The 18,167-nt window shown below is 34.6% G+C and overlaps 1 protein-coding gene across 1 annotated transcript; it reads right to left on the reverse strand.

Moving 5' to 3' along the window:
* Window positions 1-14,967: 14,967 nt before the first annotated feature.
* LOC117312986 (RNA-binding motif protein, X chromosome-like) lies at window positions 14,968-16,626 on the reverse strand. The gene has a single exon (XM_033860286.2). The coding sequence runs from the start codon at window positions 16,481-16,483 to the stop codon at window positions 15,308-15,310; it is 1,176 nt and encodes a 391-aa protein (XP_033716177.1). The 5' UTR covers window positions 16,484-16,626; the 3' UTR covers window positions 14,968-15,307.
* Window positions 16,627-18,167: the final 1,541 nt, after the last annotated feature.

The following is an 18,167-nucleotide window of genomic DNA, read 5'->3' on the forward strand; positions in this document are numbered from 1 at the left end:
CAGTGTTGAGGAAAAGAAGGCATAACACCATTACCTGTGATTAGAAAAGTTGTCTGAGCTATTACGAGTCAGTTTAGAACCTACCATAATGTTTTGACATCTGTAGGAATACCTCTTACTGTAAAGAAAAGGTTAATCGCTGTGCTTTTCCAGCTGTTTCACACGGGCCAGATGTCTGAGTAGCCCAAACTACTTAGCTGCATATTAATGCCACATAAACTGCCGGCTGCTGCTTGTCGGGAGAGCTGTTAATTTCTGTAGAATGTTGCACTGAATGTCAGTAAGGTTTGAATTAAAATAAATTTGCTAAGTGGGTTGTATGTAAATGCTGGTACAAGAATTAGTTTAATGGAAGCAAAAATTATGCACAATTTGAGCAACACTCTGAGGCTTTTTTCACACTGCCCTCTCTCCAGTATCTGTATTTCCTGTCTGGCTTTCACAGTTTCTGTAATTTGTCAGTACCGATGCACTACACATAGCCAAAGCATTCTATCAAAACTGAATCTTTATGTCCTACACCTGAAATTAATATAATGTTGTAAATCAACTAGACTTCAATTTAAAAGCCACTGAATCTTACAATTGGAAAAAAATTCTTGTAAAACATGATAGGTATTTATACTGCTTGAGAATATTATTATGACAATGAACTATTATGTAGTGTTCTACAAGTCATAAATAATAACATTCAGTGTATGTACTGGATTCAGACTAAGTTTCAGATTGAGGGCTCAGTTTCTACATACTGTAATCTTAGTTTAGGGTCTGCATGCTGTATCTGCAGACCATATCTCACATATGGTTCATTTTCACAAATGATCTCATTTATTCCTCATAATTATTGTAAAAGGCAATATTTCTGTATTCATTCTATATCTTTATTTTCTTGAAACAGAAATTGAGATCAAGGTGGATTGTGAATTTACTGGTTGGTGGTGACACTAGGATTTTAACTGCAAGCCTATAGCTCCATAGGTCATGATTTTTGTATTGTTTCTTTTTGGATTAGTACAGATTGTTTCTTCTGTACAACTACTGACATTAGGCAACTGCACACATGAGTGTTTTGGTGATAGAGGTGGCAAGGGGAAGGGGGAGTATTTCAAAGTTCAGAGTCCAGTTGGGTGAGAACATCTTGGGACCTAAGGAAGCAGCCTGGCTTTGAGGAGTTTATTATTGTCAACATCTTTTCCTTTTCCAATGTGCTTGCAGTTGCTGTAGTAAGCAGTTTCTGTCATTTTTGACCTAAGATATCTTTAAACTAGTCTCATAAGCTATCAACATTTATTGATGTTACACAACTAGTCACTCTTAAAAAGAGAAAAATACAAAACTCATAATTTTAAAACAAAATTATTTTTAGTGCCATGCCATTTATTTAACTTTTAAAGAGGAAATTTGCTTTTTCACAAGAAAGGGAGAACTAACATGTGTGTATGTGCATATATACAGACATGGAAGTTCTGCTAATTATACAGAATTAGCTTTACTTAATTATTTCACTTAATTATCAAAATAATCTAGTATCATTTTGATACAAAGATAAATGTATTGTCTACATTTTACAGAAAACTTCAGAAAATTTAAATACTAATTTTTTTTTTTGCTTTCTTCCATCTTCTCCATTTTCTCCTTAAAGGATAATAGAAAGCATCATCTTCTTCCTTAATATTCATCTGTGAAATAAGTTAAGAAACCTGCCACTGTCTATATAATTTAAAGAAATTTATTACAGTTGTTAAACTGAAGCATTAATATGTATTTTGCCTGGATATTAAGCTATTAAGAGGCTTTAGAAAAAGTGGTTAAGAGGAAAAATAAGATTAGGACAGAATAGGTAATACTAAGAAACTTGAAACAATACAAATGAGGTAATTACCATTTACACAAGAATGCACAGGTTTGTTAAAATTAATAAGAGATGTGTTTTTATTATGTGTCATATTTTAAGAAGTCTTAATACAGCTGTTCCATTTCTCATTTAAATATCTCTAAACCTCTTCTAGGTCCATATGACTGAGGGAGAATAAATAAAACCTTTCCTATCCTTTCAAACAAACATGAAAGGCAGGTAAAATGTATTTTTATGTTAAATAGAATACATAGACTTCCCTTTAAAAATGGAAGGGGAAATCTCTGCTAATATCAAGAATAAATAGAAAATTACTTTAAATATCTACCAGAGGGAGAAAAAGGCAAAATTTTACAAAGTAATAGCAATTAGCTTGACAATAGACTTTTCATCACTACAAATAAACAAGGCCAAGAAACTATTATCTTTAAAGCATTCAACTTAGAATACTTACACTAGTTATACCATTATACTATATGGTGAGTATCAGAGTAAAGTCAAGACATTTAAGAATTATAAAGACTACAAGAATTTATTACTCATCTATCCTCCTGGAAAAAACCACTAAAGGATGTAGCTGAGGAGGAAAGTAATGAATCTAGGTGGAAAAGTGAGGTTCATATGAAACTGTAACAAAGAAAAGTAAAAATATGTGGTATTACTTTCCCATTGTTGCTGTAACAAATGCCCACAAATGTAGTGTCTTAAAAAGCACAAATTTATTACCTTACAATCTGGAGGCAAGAAGTCAAAAATCATTCTCACTAGGCTAAAATCAAGGTGTCGGCAGGGCTGGTTCACCTTGGGTACCTTAGGGGAGAATCTACTTCCTTGCCTTTTCAAGCCTCTCAAGAGTACGGGCACCCTTAGGACATGGCTTATTTCTCTATCTTCATAGCCATCAGGGTAGCATCTTTAAACCTCTGCCTTCTCTGACCTCTGCTTCCATGGTTATATTTCCTTGTGTGACTCTCTTGCCTTCCTCTTTCCCTTATAAGGACTCTTTTAATTACTCTGAGCTCACACAGATAATCCAGGATAATCTCCTTATTTCAAATCCTCTAATCACAATTTCAAAGACCTTTTTTTTTGCCATGTAAAGTAACATGCTCACAGATTCCACAGATTAGAATATAGATATCTTTGGGGGACCTTTATTCTGCTGACCATACATGTTGATAGAGCTAAAAATATAATGACTATAAAAAGAAAATAGAAGCAGTAGTTATATTTCTGCTAAAATAAAGGCAAGGGAAAGGAGCCATATTAACAAAGGAGCATCAAATTAATTAAAAAATATAGAAGGTAGAAAATTATTGAAAGACAAAGGAAATGCACAATGAAGAAAATCAACAAAGGAAAAGTTTGATCCTTTGAGAAGACTAATAAATTTGATAAACTCGTAGCAAAACTAAACTAGAAAAAAAATATGTATAATACACAAATCACCTGCATTAGAACTTGCATACATGAAAACTTAATAAAATGATATCATAAACAACTCTATGTGAATCAATTTGAAATTTGATTCACAATTAATGGGAGAAAATTATCCAATTCATTTTGTGAGGTCTGAATAACCTCGAAAACAAAACCTATCAAAATATTACAAGAAATAAAAATTACTAGTCAATCTTTCTCATGAGTCTAGATGCAAAAATTTCTGCCTGTGGTATTAGCAGTTTAAATCCAGAGGTATATTAATAGGATAACAGGATGATGAATCATAAATACATTTTTTATTCCAGGAATACAAAATTTCTTTAAAATTTGAAAATCAAGCAATGTACTCTACTCAATGCTCTGTGGATACCTAAATGGGAAGGAAATCTAAGGAAGAGGAGATACCTGTATATGTGTGGCTCATGCACTTTGCTGTAAGCAAAAACTAACACACTTTAAATCAATTATACTCCAATAAAAAAAGAAAATCAAACAATGTGATTCATCATATTAGCAAAATAGATGAGGAAATTCATTTGATCACCTCAATAGTTGCAGAAATTTCATTTGATGTAATTTAGCACCTATTCACGGTGTGATTATCTACTTAGAAAATCCAAAAGAAACTACAGATAAATTGTTAGGATTATTGAGTTAATTTAGTAAGATTGCTGGGTTCATGGTCAATAAAGAGAAATAATTTTTATACTTATACTGCCACAAATAATTAAAAGATAAAATTTTAAAAAACGGGTGTCATTTATAATACTGAAAAATAACTCTAGAAATAAATTTAGAAAATATTTGCAAGACATTCACACAGAGAACTACAAAATATTATTGAGGGAAAGTACAGAAGATCTAAATAAAAGGAATGATATTCCGTGTTAAGGGATGAAAGACTCAATGAAATAAAATTGTCGGTGTTCCTTACATTGACCTATTAATATATTATAATCTCAACTGAAATCTGAGCTGCTTCTTTTTTCTTTTAGTGAAAAATTTCACGTTGATTCTAAAATGCTTATGGAAGTGCAGAAGGCCAAAGTTAGCCAAATTAAACTTGAAAAGGAACAAGTTAGATAATTTATACTTGTAGGCATCAAGATTTATTATACTACTATAGTAAGGAAAAGAGTGCTGTATTAATGTAAAAAGACAAAACAATGAAGGGAAAAATAATAGATTTGTTTAATAAATAATGCTGTATCAGTTAAATATCTAAACAGAAAAAAATGAATCCTAATCTTTATGCCACACCATACATAGAAATCTGTTTGAGGTGGGTAGATTGTAGATCTGATATGAATGATAAAGCAATAAATCTTACAGAAGGTTATATATGACAATAACTTTATAATCTTGGGGTAGGCAAAATTTTCTTAAACGGGACATAAAAAGTCCTAATCGTAAAGAAAATAACTGGTAAATTGTATTACACTAAAGTTAAGACTTTCTGCTCAACATACTATTAAGGGAGTGAAAATCAAACCACTACAGAAAGACTTCTGAATTTTTAGCAATTTCTAAGAAAAAGGTAGACAACACAATTTTAAAACTGAGGAAAAGATTTAAAAGGCAGTTTATTAAAAGTCTATCAGGATAAAAAACTTATAAATAATAGCTAAAAATGTGAAAATATGCTTACATGATTAGTTATTAAAGAGATGAAAATTACACTATGATCTGTTTCTATTACCTACCTATCAAAGCAACTAGAATCGAAAACAAAAGCAAAACAATAATAATTCTTTAATATTAAAATTCTCATGTACTGCTGATGGGAGTGTAAATTGGTACAGTCCCTTGGAAATCTGTTTTACCCACAAGCACATACCCAAAATAACAACATGCATATGTTCATGAAAAAAATATATATATATATATATTTGTGGAAAAAAAAATATATATTAATAAATATATATGATCAAAGCTGCAATGTTTGAGTCCAAAGTGGCAACAGCCCAAATGCTTATCAACACTAGGGTAGATAAATACATTTTGGTATATTCATGCAATGTTATATCATAAAGCAGTGAAAATATACAAGTCATTGCTCTATCCAAAAGCAAAAACAAAGGAAGCCATATATAAATGAATAATACTGCATGGTACCATTTATAAAAATTTTAAATGACATAAAAGAAAACTAATTAATGGTTCTAATAATTTATCTGCCTGTTTGTTTAATTTCTATTATTTATATTCACATTATGTCAGCTTCATTTTGATTAGAATATACATGGTTTATCTTTTTTCTTTTTAATAACCTTACGAACTAATTATTTATTATCTTTGATGAATATAATTTAAGCAGCATATAGCTAATTATTTTTAGTTTGTTTTACTTTTTGCAATCTGAGAATCTTCTTTCTCATAATTGGTTTTAGCTCATTTATATGAATTGTGATTACAGGTATATTTAGTGTCATAAGTTAAGAAGTGTTTACCTTTGGGGATAATTGCTTTGAGAGGGTTTAAGGAAGATTTCTGTATTGCTACACTCTTCTATTTCTTGGTTGGAGTGGTGGTAAAAATTTATCAGACTGTGTGCTTGATATTATGTACCTTTTAGAAGGTATGTTACATGTCAATAAAATGTTTACTTAAAAATTATATGAAATAAAGGTGTTTTAATGAGAATTGAAGGATTTAACAACCCCTCCCCCAAACATATAGGGTGTGTAATTGATGTGATATCATTTTAAATGAAAATAATTTCTCAACCCATACTATACGTGAAAAAAGTAAAGATTTAAAAGCAAAATATAGGTAGGAGGAGTCAAAATTATTGGAAGCAATAAAGGGGAATATATTTATTTATTGGAAGCAATAAAGGGGAATATATTTATAACAGGATAAGGAATATATTCTTCAAGAAGAAAGTAAAAATAAAATCCCTAATCAAAGAAAAAAAGTAGTATAATTTGACTTCATTAAATATCAACCATTTATAACACAAAGACAACAACAAAAAGACACTGCAAGCAAAGTTACAGGAAATATAATCAATTAAGAAAACAAGTTTAGAATATCATACTAATGTTTAGAAATTTGGTGGATATGTAAATTAGTATACAATTTGAAGAACAAATTTTAATATTTATTAAAATAGAAAATGACTCAGTGAAGAATATATATATAAAGAATATATAAAAAGTATACATATATGTGTATATAATCCAAACATAGATACGTTTTTTATATATAAACTCTGGCACAGGTGCTCTAGAATGTTAATTGTTCATCTATCTAGTTTCAGCTTTTGAATTGGCAGAGGGGAGAAGAAAGGAAGGGGAGATCTGAGATAATTATTCTTTTATTAATCTGTTTACTCATTCAGAGAGTATTTATTGAGTAAGTGCTAGGTATCGTACTCTATCTAGGCTGCTGTCAGTTCACACGTGGAAGTTTCACCCTGTCTCAGTGAGATGTCATGAGTCCTCTAGTAATAAATGCAAGTTGCTACTGTAGTTCAAAAGAAAGAATCTGTTTGTGGGTACTGGGGAAGATCTCACATCCCAGAGGGTTCTTGAAAGATGAGGTCTATGCAAAGATAGATAGGGAGCTGCACACCACTCCATGGAAGACCAGATATCTGAGTCACTAAAATCATCTTGTCTTACTGATGAAGAGGCTGTCTTGTGAGGGCTATTAGCATAGACTCTGGAAGTCAGGATAAGCCTGAGCCCTTTATACTATCAGTCATTTTATGGGTGTTAGGTAGCCAACTATGCATATCCAGACTGGGAAAAATACAAAAATTTACTGTTTTGGAAACAGAATCCAGTCAGCTGGGCAGAGGAAATTCTCAAAAGAACAGAAACCAGAGACAGAAAGTTAAATTAGGCTACTAAAGAGAAACAAAGATTAATAAGGTAGAGAAAACAGTGTGGAAGTAAAGAAGGGGAAAATTTAAACTTGGAGGTTATATAGTATGGTGAGCCTTGATGGCTGTTCCTATATGAGAACGTAGGGCAGGGAGAGATGTGGTAATGACTGAATTTTCGTAACTTCTAATGAACACTGTGAGTCATTCAATAGTGTCCAGTTGGCAGGTGGAAATAGGAAAACTAATTATGGTTCTTCTGCTTATGAATTTCAGGAAGCTTATATTGAAGCTGGTCTCTTTTTCCTCAGGAATCCCATTTGAGCTAATAAGCTTCATAACCACAACTTACTTCATGTCATGGCTTTGTCTGTGAAGGGAAAATTATTTATTGAATCGGAAGTTATTCTCCTGAAGTACAGTCACTACTGATGCACATCTGAGGAAGAATCGTCTTTTTTTGACAGCATGCCAGAAAATGAAAATTTCCACACAGAACAGGAGAAATATTAACATATGAAGACCTTGAGAAAGGATACTGATTGCTTTACTGAGTGGTCTGGTTCAAATGAACTCCTAATACATATGGACAGTCTCAAAAATAATCACCTTCTCTACTCTTAAGAGTGTCATGATATTAAAACATTCCATGGTCATTCAGATGGCAATCATTTGAATGCCCAAGATTTTTAAAAAGGAAAAAGGAAAACCTAAATACTTTGGCAACTGGACGCATGATTTTAAATAGCAGAGGGAATTATCAACTTAGAGAAAAAACATCAGAACAAAAAGTATGTGCTGAGTTATTAATTTATCTTATTTGGGAAAGTCAGAATGTCTCACTGGGTATTTGTTGGTCACTTCTTTTTGTCTAGAAATTGGTTATTTCTTTTGCCTGAAGTGAAAGCATTCTGAAGAGACTTTGTCAAGATCTGGATGTTTTGAAAACAGTGATAATTATGATCTCAGAAGTGCTTTAACACATATTCGTTAGGCATGTTCTTACTCAGAACCAGGGCATCGATTTTGAACAATAAAATCCAATGTCAATTTAAAAAATACACCTGCAAGTCCTTGAACATCCAATTAAATTGATAACTCCTTAGTGTTGCTTTCCCTAGGAAAATGGATTCTCATTTCCTAAATCCCAGTGACATTTTCTTTATCCACTTGTAAGATGCCTTATTTAGAGAAACACAGTGTGAACTTATATATTGGTCTGGGTCACTTTGCTCCGGGTGAGGCTGGAATTAATCAGTAGGAAATGGATATTCCCAGTGTCAGTCATTGTAAGAAGAAATTATACTTGAGAATAAGACAGAAGGAAGCTAGATTAGCCATGGCCAGAAGGAGTCCAGGCAGAAGGACCCATGGGTAATCTACATCTCTGCTAAACCCACTGCTCTGATCCTGTTGCCCTCATGCCAGCGTTGGATGGTTGCCCAATGTCAGAGGCTGGCTGGTGTCAACAAGATGAGACATTTTGTCAGTTAGTGGTTTCATGCCTTTTCCTTATTGGGCCTTAACATGTGATAAAAAATCTTCGAACTTTGTGCCCACGCCCATGTGTTTTCATCTCAGACCACTTCTTCCCAGTCTTCCAACTTTCCTCTATTCAGGCCCTTGGCCAGATGACCAGTCCAAGTGATTCATTGGCCACTGTTCATGAATTTCCATATAGTCTCATCCCAGGCTATTTCTCTTTCCACACAGGACATATGACCCGTTATACTGCTCGAAGCTCTGCCCATTGAGATTTTCCTTTACCACTCTATACTGAGGTCATCCCTGAGTGAAACTGGACTGCAATTGCAGTCTATATCTGGCACTCACATACCTAATCAAAACATACATAAACTAAGCTGTTTGTTTTCCCTCCTCTGTTCTTTGTTTATAAGGGCTCTCTCATAGGGCTGGTTGTGTGGGCTGACAGAGGTCAGTTCTGGTGCTACAGTGGTGAATGACATGGGATCCTGAGATGCTTGCCTGTGCCCTCTTGTCTTGCTCATGTTTAGGTACTGATGTACTACATTCATCATGCATCATGTGCTGTGCTTGGCCTGCTCCATTTAGGACTCAGTCAATACTGAACTCATGATCAGTTCCAGATTCATGATCACTTGGTGTTCCATGGCTAGATTTTCAGTGTCTACCAAGGTCCAAAAGCACAAGAGAAATATTTTTCAAAAAATGTGTACTTCTCCGCTGACTATGATATTGTCTTTTCCCAGAAGATCAGAGATTTGAACTGTGATTCTCCCGTGGGGGTGTGATGAAAGTCTATTCATCATCTTTCCCCACTATTCCTACCAGCGCTATCATAACCAGCTGCATTTTAAGGACCAAGTAGCAGTATCTCTTGTACCTAGTCTGGACTGCTGCAGGACCCTTTCCTGTTCTGGGCCAATGTCAAATCTGGGAACCTTTTGTGTGACCTGGTTGTAGGTGAGAGCAATGTTCTAAGGTGTGTAAGATGCAGTCTCCAGATCCTTGAGAGGTTTATTAGGTATGTTTATGAAATAAAATATTTGTGATTCCCTCCCCCCATTCATATGTTGAAACTCTAACCCCCATTGTGACGGTATTTGGAGATTGGGATCTTTGGGAGGTAATTAGGGTTAGATGAGGTCATGAGTGTGGGACCATCATGATGCCATTGTAAGAAGAGAGATGCTGTTGCCTCCCTCTCCCTCCTCCCCTCTCCCTTCCCCACCTCTCCTCTTTCCCTTCCCCTTAACCTCACTCACCCTCCCTCTGTCTCCCCTTGCAGACACAAAGGGAGTGAACATGTGAGCACAGGTCAGAAAAGTGGCCATCTGCCACCCAGGGGGAGAACACTTACCAGAAACTGACCACACTGGCACCCGAATCTCAGACTTCTAGCCTCCATAATTGTAAGAAATAAATTTCTGTTGTTTAAACCATTCAAGGCTATGGATTTTTGTTAAGACAGACTGAGCAGACTAAGACAGGTATTATCATTCCTTCTTCATGGCGACAGGTGGGAGATGCAATAATTGGTCTTTTAAATTGGATAAGATATCCCAACATGTCCTCAACATATGGACCCCTAATATTTTTACTAATATGAAAAGCCCTTGAATCTTTGTAGGATTTTTCTCCTACACTCAGAAATACATGTTATACTAATTTTTCTGATGTGCTAGCTGTTTCTTGCTCAATCATGATAATTAGCATGATGTCATCAATGTTTTGGATCATATCATGTTGAGTGGTAGGTATAGTTAGATGATCCAGATCTCTTTGAACCACATTATGACAGAAGTTGGGGTAGTGAATATAGTCCCATGACAAAACTTGAAACTTTACTGATGTTCATTCCTTGCCAGTATAAATTGTGTCTGAATATTTTTTCTGATAACAATAGAAATATTAATGGCCAAATTAATGACCATATATGCTTACCTGAAGCCATGCTGATGTGGTTTTGCAAAGATAAACATTTGGCATTGTGGCTGCAACTGGGACAACTACTTGGTTGAGTTTGTAGTTTAGCTTGTAATGATAGTTTAACATGTTCCTTTGGGATTTGTCTGGTTTCTACAGGAACTAAACCGATAAATCAAATGGTGTTTGTTAGGACTACCAGTTTAGAGAGCCTTAAGGTGTACTTTTATGCCATTCTCCCACCTACTTCCATTTCCTACCCCTTGATGCATTGTTATTTTAGGTGTACCATCCGTGTGGTGTACCACTATGACCATCACACAAGGCTTGTACTAAAAATCAATATATTTGCTTTTGCTTTTATCTTTTCCTAATCCGTTAACCACTCCTCAGCCAAAAAGAGACTTTGTTTTTCATCTTTTTTATTGTGGTAAAATATACATATTTTAGCCACCTTTAGTGATCAGTTCTGTGGCAATTTGCATATTCACATTGTTCTGTAACCATCACCACTATCCACCTCTAGAATTTTTCATCATCCCAAACTGAAACTCTGTATCATTAAATATCAGTTCCCAATTTCTTCATTCCCCAGACTCTGACAACAAATGTTCTACTTTCTGTCTGTATGAATTTCACTGCTCTAGGCTCCTTATATAAATGGAATCATATAGTATCTCTGTTTTCGTGACAAGTTTATTTCACTTAGTATAATGTCATCACGGTTCATTCATCTTGTACCATGTGTCAGAATTTCCTTACTTATTAAGGCTGAATAATATTCCATTGTAAGTATATGCCACATTTTGTTTATCCATCCATGGGCATTTAGGTTGCTTCTATCTTTTGGCTGTTGTAAATAATGCTGCTGTGTATATGGGTGTGCAGATATCTCTTTGAGACCCTGCTGCTTCTTTTTCAATTCTTTCAATTCTTCTGGGCAAAAGCTAGAAGTATAATTGCTGGATCACATAATTCTATTTTTAGTTTTTTCAGGAAATGTCATCCTGTTTTCACAGTGGCTGTACCATTTTACATCCCCACCAACAGTGCACAGGATTCCATTTCTCCTCATCCTTGCCAACCATGTTTTCTGTTTGTTTTTTCATTTTAATAGTAGTTACCTAATGGGTTTGAGATGGTGTCTCATTATAGTTTGTATTTGCATTTCCCTAATGATTAGTGATGTTGAGCATCTTTCCATGTACTTATTGGCCATCTGTATATCATCTTTGGAGAAATGTCTATTCAAATTATTTTCCCATCATTTAGTTTTCTTGTGTGTGTGATTTTGTTAGTAAGTTTTAGGAACACTTTCTATATCCTGAATATTAATCCTTTATCAAATATATGATTTTCAAATATTTTATACCATTTGGTGGTGCTTTTCCACTCTTATTATGAACTTTGATGTACAAAAGCTTTTAATTTTGATGTTGCCCTATTTATATACTGATATTTTTATTTTGTTGCCTGTGTTTTGGTGTTATATTTAAGAAATCATTGCCAAATCCAGTGTCATGTAGCTATTCCCCTGTGTTCTCTTCTAAGCATTTTATAGTACTAGTTCTTACATTAATCTCTTTGGTCCATCTTAAGGTAATTTTTGTGTATGGTATAAGGTAATGGTCCACCTTCATTCTTCTGTATGTGGAGATCAAGTTTTCTTAGCACCATTTGTTGAAAAGACTATCTTATTTTCATTTAATGGTCTTAGCACCCATGTTGAAAATTATTTCACTACACATGTGAGTGTTTATTTCTGGGTGCTCTATTATTTTCCATTGGTTTATATGTCTGTCTTTATGCCAGCACAATACCATTTTGATTACTATTGTTTTGTAATAAATTTTGAAATAAGGAATTGTGACACCAAATTTGTTCTTCTTTTCCAAGATTGTTTTGGTTATTTGGTGTTTGTATGAATCTAAGAATAGATTTTTCTGTTTTTCAAAAAAATATCATTTTTATTTTTATAGGGATTTCATTAAGTCTGTAGATCATTTGGGGTAGGATTAACATCTGAACTAAGTCCTTTAATCCTTTAATTGAGGTGTTCCATTTATTTATGTCTTCTTTAATTCCTTCAGCAATGTATCATAATTTTAGTGTCAGGGTCTGTGGCCTCCTTGGTTTAAGTTTATTCCTAAGTATTTTATTCTTTTGATAATATTGCACTTGTTTTATTCCTTTTGGGATTTTCATTGTTAATATATAGAAAGGCAACTGATTTTTTAAAAAAATTTATTTATTTTTTGCTGCATTGGGTCTTCGTTCCTGCGCACAGGCTTTCTCTAGTTACGGGGAACGGGGACTACTCTTCATTGTGGTGTGCGGGCTTCTCATCGTGGCTTCCCTTGTTGTGGAGCATGGGCTCTAGGCACGTGAGCTTCAGTAGTTTTGGCACACAGGCTCCCTAATTGTGGCTTGCAGACTCTAGAGTGCAGGCTCAGTAGTTTTGGTGCACGGGCTTAGTTGCTCCATGACATGTGGGATCTTCCCTGACCAGAGATTGTACCCATGTCCCCTGCATTGGCAGGTAGATTCTTAACCACTGCACCACCACAGAAGTACAGGCAACTGATTTTTTATGTTGATTTCCATTCTGTAAATTTGCTATATCAGTTATTAGATTTAGCAGGTTTTTTGTGGAATTTTTAAAGTTTTTATACATATAAAGTCATGTAATCTGCAGTCAGATAATTTACGTTCTTTCTTTCTAATTTGAATATCTTTTATTTCTTTTTCTTGCCTAAATACTCTGGTTAGAATTTCTAATACTATGTTGAATAGAAGGGAAAAAGTGAGCATCCTTGCTTCTAACCTTATGGAAAAAGTTTTCAGTCTTTCATTATTGAGTATGACATTCATTGTGGGTTTTTTATGTATGGCTTTTCTTATGCTGAAGTAGTTTCCTTCTACTTCTTTTTACTTGGTTGTTTTTATCATGAAAGGGTGTTGATTTTTGTCAAATACTTTGTATGAATTGAAACCATCTTGTGTTTTTTTTCCCCCCTTCATTCTGTTAATGTGATGTATTACACAGATCAAATTTTATATGTTGTACCATTTGTATTCCAGGAATAAATCCCACTTGGTCATAGTGTAAGATCATTTTAATATGTTGCTGAATTTGATTTGGCATATTTTGTTAAGGATCAATATTCATCAGGAATATTATTCTATCTTATTCTTTTCATGTACTAGTTTTGGCTTTGTTGTCATGTTAATGTTGGTCTCATAGAATGAGTTTGGAATAATTCCTCTTGAATTCTTGGAAGTGTTTTAGGAGGATTAGTGTTAATTCTTATTTAAATGTTTGGTAGAATTTATGTATGAAGCCATCTGGTCCTGAGCTTTTCCTTTTTTGGGAGGCTTTTGATTACTAATCCAATCTCCTTACTGGTTATGCATATGCTCAGGTTTTCTATTTATTCATGATTCAGTCTTTGTAGGTTTTGTAGTTTTAGGAATTTGTCCATTTTGTCAAGTTATCCAATTTGTTAATGTACAACTGTTCATAGTATCTTATAATCCTTTTCATTTATGTAAAAATGGTAGTAATGACCCCTCCCTTTCATGTCTGATTTTAGTTATTTGGGCTTCTCTCTTTTTTCCTTATCAGTCTAGCTACAGTTTGTCTTTTTGTGTTGTCTTTTCACAAAATCTACACTTGGCTTTGTTGATTTTCTCTATCATTTTAAATTTCATTTATCTCTGCTCTAATATTTATTACTTTCTACTGCTAGTTTTAGAGTGAGTTTTTTCTTCCATTTCCATCTCTATAAGGTGTAAAATTAGGTGATTGATTAAAAACCTTTATTCTTTTTTAATGTTGAGTTTACATGTATAAATTTCCCTCTTTGCACTGCTTTCATTGCATCTCATAAATTTAGAAATGTTGTGTTTTTGTTTTATTTGTCTCAAGATGTTTTCTAATTTCTCGATTTCTTCTTTGACTCCTGGTTGTTTAAGAGTGTTTTGTTTAATTTCCACATATTTTTGAATTTTTCAGTTTTCCATTTGCTATTGATTTCTAGTTTCATCTTTTTTTTTTTTTTTTTTTTTTTTTTTTGGTTTTGGCCAAACTTTTTATTTAGTATTCTGTAGTTGCTTAACACACACTTAAATGGTCTTATTGGGGAGGGGGAAAGGGGAGGTTCTTGTTGATTCCCAAGGAAATGTCAGAAAAGCAAAATATGGCCAGCACTATCCATTTGCTTTTTTGGGTTTACTGGACGAATAGCATTTTCCTTACAATATAAGCATCTGATCTCAGGTTTTTCATACTGAGAACATTGAGATTTCAGTTTGAAGACACTCTGAAATCCTAAGAGTAGCATACCCCGAACCACCCTCTAATAGCTAGCTTGTTTGTATAGGCAGGAGGAGTCATCTCTCCATTTTAGATGAATAGATATTTTGTGAAAGATCTTAGAATTGCTTGCCTCATCATTTACTGGGGAAAAATTCATAGAAAGTGGCCTTTAGGGACACTTTTACTTGGAAAATTACAATACTAGTACACATGTCAAGTCTTAACACACTTAACATTTGCTCGTTGAAAGCAATTTCATAAAATCAAAGATTAAACATGTTTTACTCTTTTTCCTCACAAGAACATAAAAATTATGGAAGGGGAACTTAACAGGAAATTTAAAAAAGGTAATACAATCTTTCCTTTTAGTAGTCCTTGGGTAGTTATGATAGAATAGGTTCCACTTTTGTTTGTTTCTTTGAACAGGGATTTTGGTCCAAAGTTTTGTTTGTTTTTAATATCTGCTTCTGCCTCCCCCTCTATCAGATCGGCTTCCTCCACGGCCACCACCTCTTGGTGCTCCACGGCTTGAACTGCTGTAGGAATCTCGTGGAGGACGGTACCCCCTTTCCATAGAAGGGGGAAGCCCTCTTTCTTGTCTGCCAACCCGATCACGACCACTTGAGTAGAGATCACTTCGGCTGCTTGAGTAACTGTCTCGACTTCCACCATATCCGTCCCGTGAGCTGCTGTAATCATCATAGCGACTGCTTCCACCATAAGATGGCGGGGGCCCTCGTGTAGGTGGAGCACTACGTGAGTTACCATAACTCTCATATGAATCTCTGTAGGAACCTCCACTTGGATGATCTGAATAGTCACGATCACGACCATAGCCATCTCTATCACTATAGCCTCTGGATGGATAGTCATCACGTGAACTGGAATGACCATAATCACGGTAAGTATAATCTCTTGGTGGTGGTGCATAATCTCTTGTATCACGAGAACTTGGGTAATCTCTGCTTGAATAGCTGTCTTTAGTAGAATATCCATCATCTCTTGGGGACAAATAAACATCTCTACGAGAGGGCAGGGGTTCCCTTCGAGGTGGACCTCCATAACTATCTCTTCCACGTGATACAGGAGCTCTTCCTCCCATTCCACTGCTGCTGCGAACTGGTCCTGAAGGGGCAGATCTTTTAGGAGGAGGACCCCCACTTCGTGGTGGTGGTCCTCTTTTTACTGGAAGTGGTCCCCTGGAAGAACTCATGTTAAAATTCATGGAATAACCACCGTCGTCCATGTGCCCTCCATGTGAGGGAGGTCCCCTGGTTCCTCCACTTCCTCCTCTTCCGCCTCTAAGGCCTCTTGGAGGGCCTCTGCTTCTTGGAGGTGGAGGTGGTCCACGTCTACCACTTTCAAATGATGGTTTAGTGGCTTGTTCTACCTTGATGGCTTTTACATCTAAGGACTTTCCATTCATGTCTCTCGCTGCATCCTTAGCATCTGCTGGGCTTTCGAAGGTGACAAAAGCAAATCCTCTAGATTTGTTGGTTTCACGATCTTTCATCAAGAGAACTTCCACTATTCGTCCATATTTGCCAAATACTGCTTCAAGAGCTTTCTCATTTGTTTCTGTATTGAGGCCACCGATGAAGAGCTTTCCTGGGCGATCTGCTTCAACCATTTTTTCCCTCTGGTGAAAGTCGGAGGGGTGGCAACTGTTTCAAGCTCCTACGAGCTCGCCGATCACGGCTTCCTAGCAGCTCAGCACGCGGGAGGGTGGTCGATCCCGAGAAAGGAAGCGAGAAGCCACTCGCACTACTGCGCAACGAGCTTCATCTATTATTATCAGAAAATATACTATGTATAATTTCAATCTTTAAAAATTTATTAAGTCTTGTTTTGTGGCCAAACATGTGATCTATCCTGGAGAATGGTTCATGGCCCCTTGAGAAAAAGGTCTATCTGCTATTGTTTGGTAGACTGTTCTGTTTGTGTCTCTTAGCTCCAATTGGTCTATAGTGTTGTTCATGTCTTCTCTTTCCTTATTGAAAGTGGAGTATTACAGGCTGATGACTATTATTATAGAGCTACCTAATTCTTCTTCAATCTTGTAAAACTTTGTTTCAATCTTGAAAAAGTTTGGTGATTTTGGAACTCTAATGTTTGGTAAAAAGTATCTATAATTGTTATGTCTTCCTGATAAATTGACCCTTTTATCATTTTATAATGTCGTTCTTTGTATAGTAACAGTTTTTAACTTACATCTATTTTGGCTGGTACTATTAAAGTTGTTCCTGCTTTATTTTGGCTAATATATGCATGAAATACGTTTTTTCGATCCTTACTTTTTCAATCTATATGTGTCCTTAGATGTAAAATGAGTCACTTGTACACAGGCCTTGGTTGGATCTTCTTTGGTTTATTTGTTAAATCATTCTGCTATTCTGTGGCTTTTGATTGAAGAGTTTAGTCCATTAACATTTAAAGTAATTGCTAATATGAAAGGATTTACTATTGTCATTTTTGTAATTGTTTTCTCTATGCCTTGTAAATTTTTTGTTTGTAATTTTCTTCCCTACTGACTTCTTCTGTGTTTAGTTGATATTTTTATGGGACACTTTTTTTTGTTGTTTTTTGATTTCTCATTTACCTGTGTATATGCTGTAGACATTTTCTTTGTGGTTACCATGGTGATTACATAAAATATCTTATAGTTACAACAAACTATTTTAAACTGTTAACAATTTACTTCAGCCATATACAAAACCTCTATTCCTTTTCAGCCCTATCTCTTAATTCTGGTATTGATGTCACAAATTGCATGTTAAGTATGGTTTAGCTATTATCCTAGATTTATAGTTATTTTTACACTTTTGTTTTTAAAAACTATGAAAGAATTAAAAATGAAGTTACAAACCAAAATAAAATACTATTTATATTTATTTATGTGTTTACCTGTACCAGAGAAGTTTATATTTTTGTATGGCTTTGAGTTACAACCTTACATCCTTTTGTTTCCACTTGAAGAATTCCCTTTAGCATTTATTGTGGGGAAGTCTGGTGGTAATGAGCTTCCTCAACTTTTGTTTATTTGAAAATGTTTTAATTTTTACCTTGTTTTTGAAGGGTAGTTAACCAGATACAGTATTATCTGTTGACAGATATTCTTTTATCAACACTTTAAATATATTTTCTCACTGCCTTATGGCATACATTTCTCAGTTTAACCTGAAAACTACACTAATAATCTTATTGAGGATCTCTTTTATTTGATAAGTCACTTTTCTCTTGTTGCATTCAAAATTCTCTCTTTGTCTTTGACTATCCACAGTTTGCTTATAATGTGTATTGGTGTGGATTTCTTT

Source organism: Tursiops truncatus, chromosome 7 (assembly GCF_011762595.2).
Source record: "Tursiops truncatus isolate mTurTru1 chromosome 7, mTurTru1.mat.Y, whole genome shotgun sequence".
Taxonomy (NCBI): Eukaryota; Metazoa; Chordata; class Mammalia; order Artiodactyla; family Delphinidae; genus Tursiops; species Tursiops truncatus.

Bases quoted from the DNA above. Each gene is read 5' to 3' on its own strand.
- LOC117312986 (XM_033860286.2), bottom strand. From the start codon at position 16,483: ATGGTTGAAGCAGATCGCCCAGGAAAGCTCTTCATCGGTGGCCTCAAT.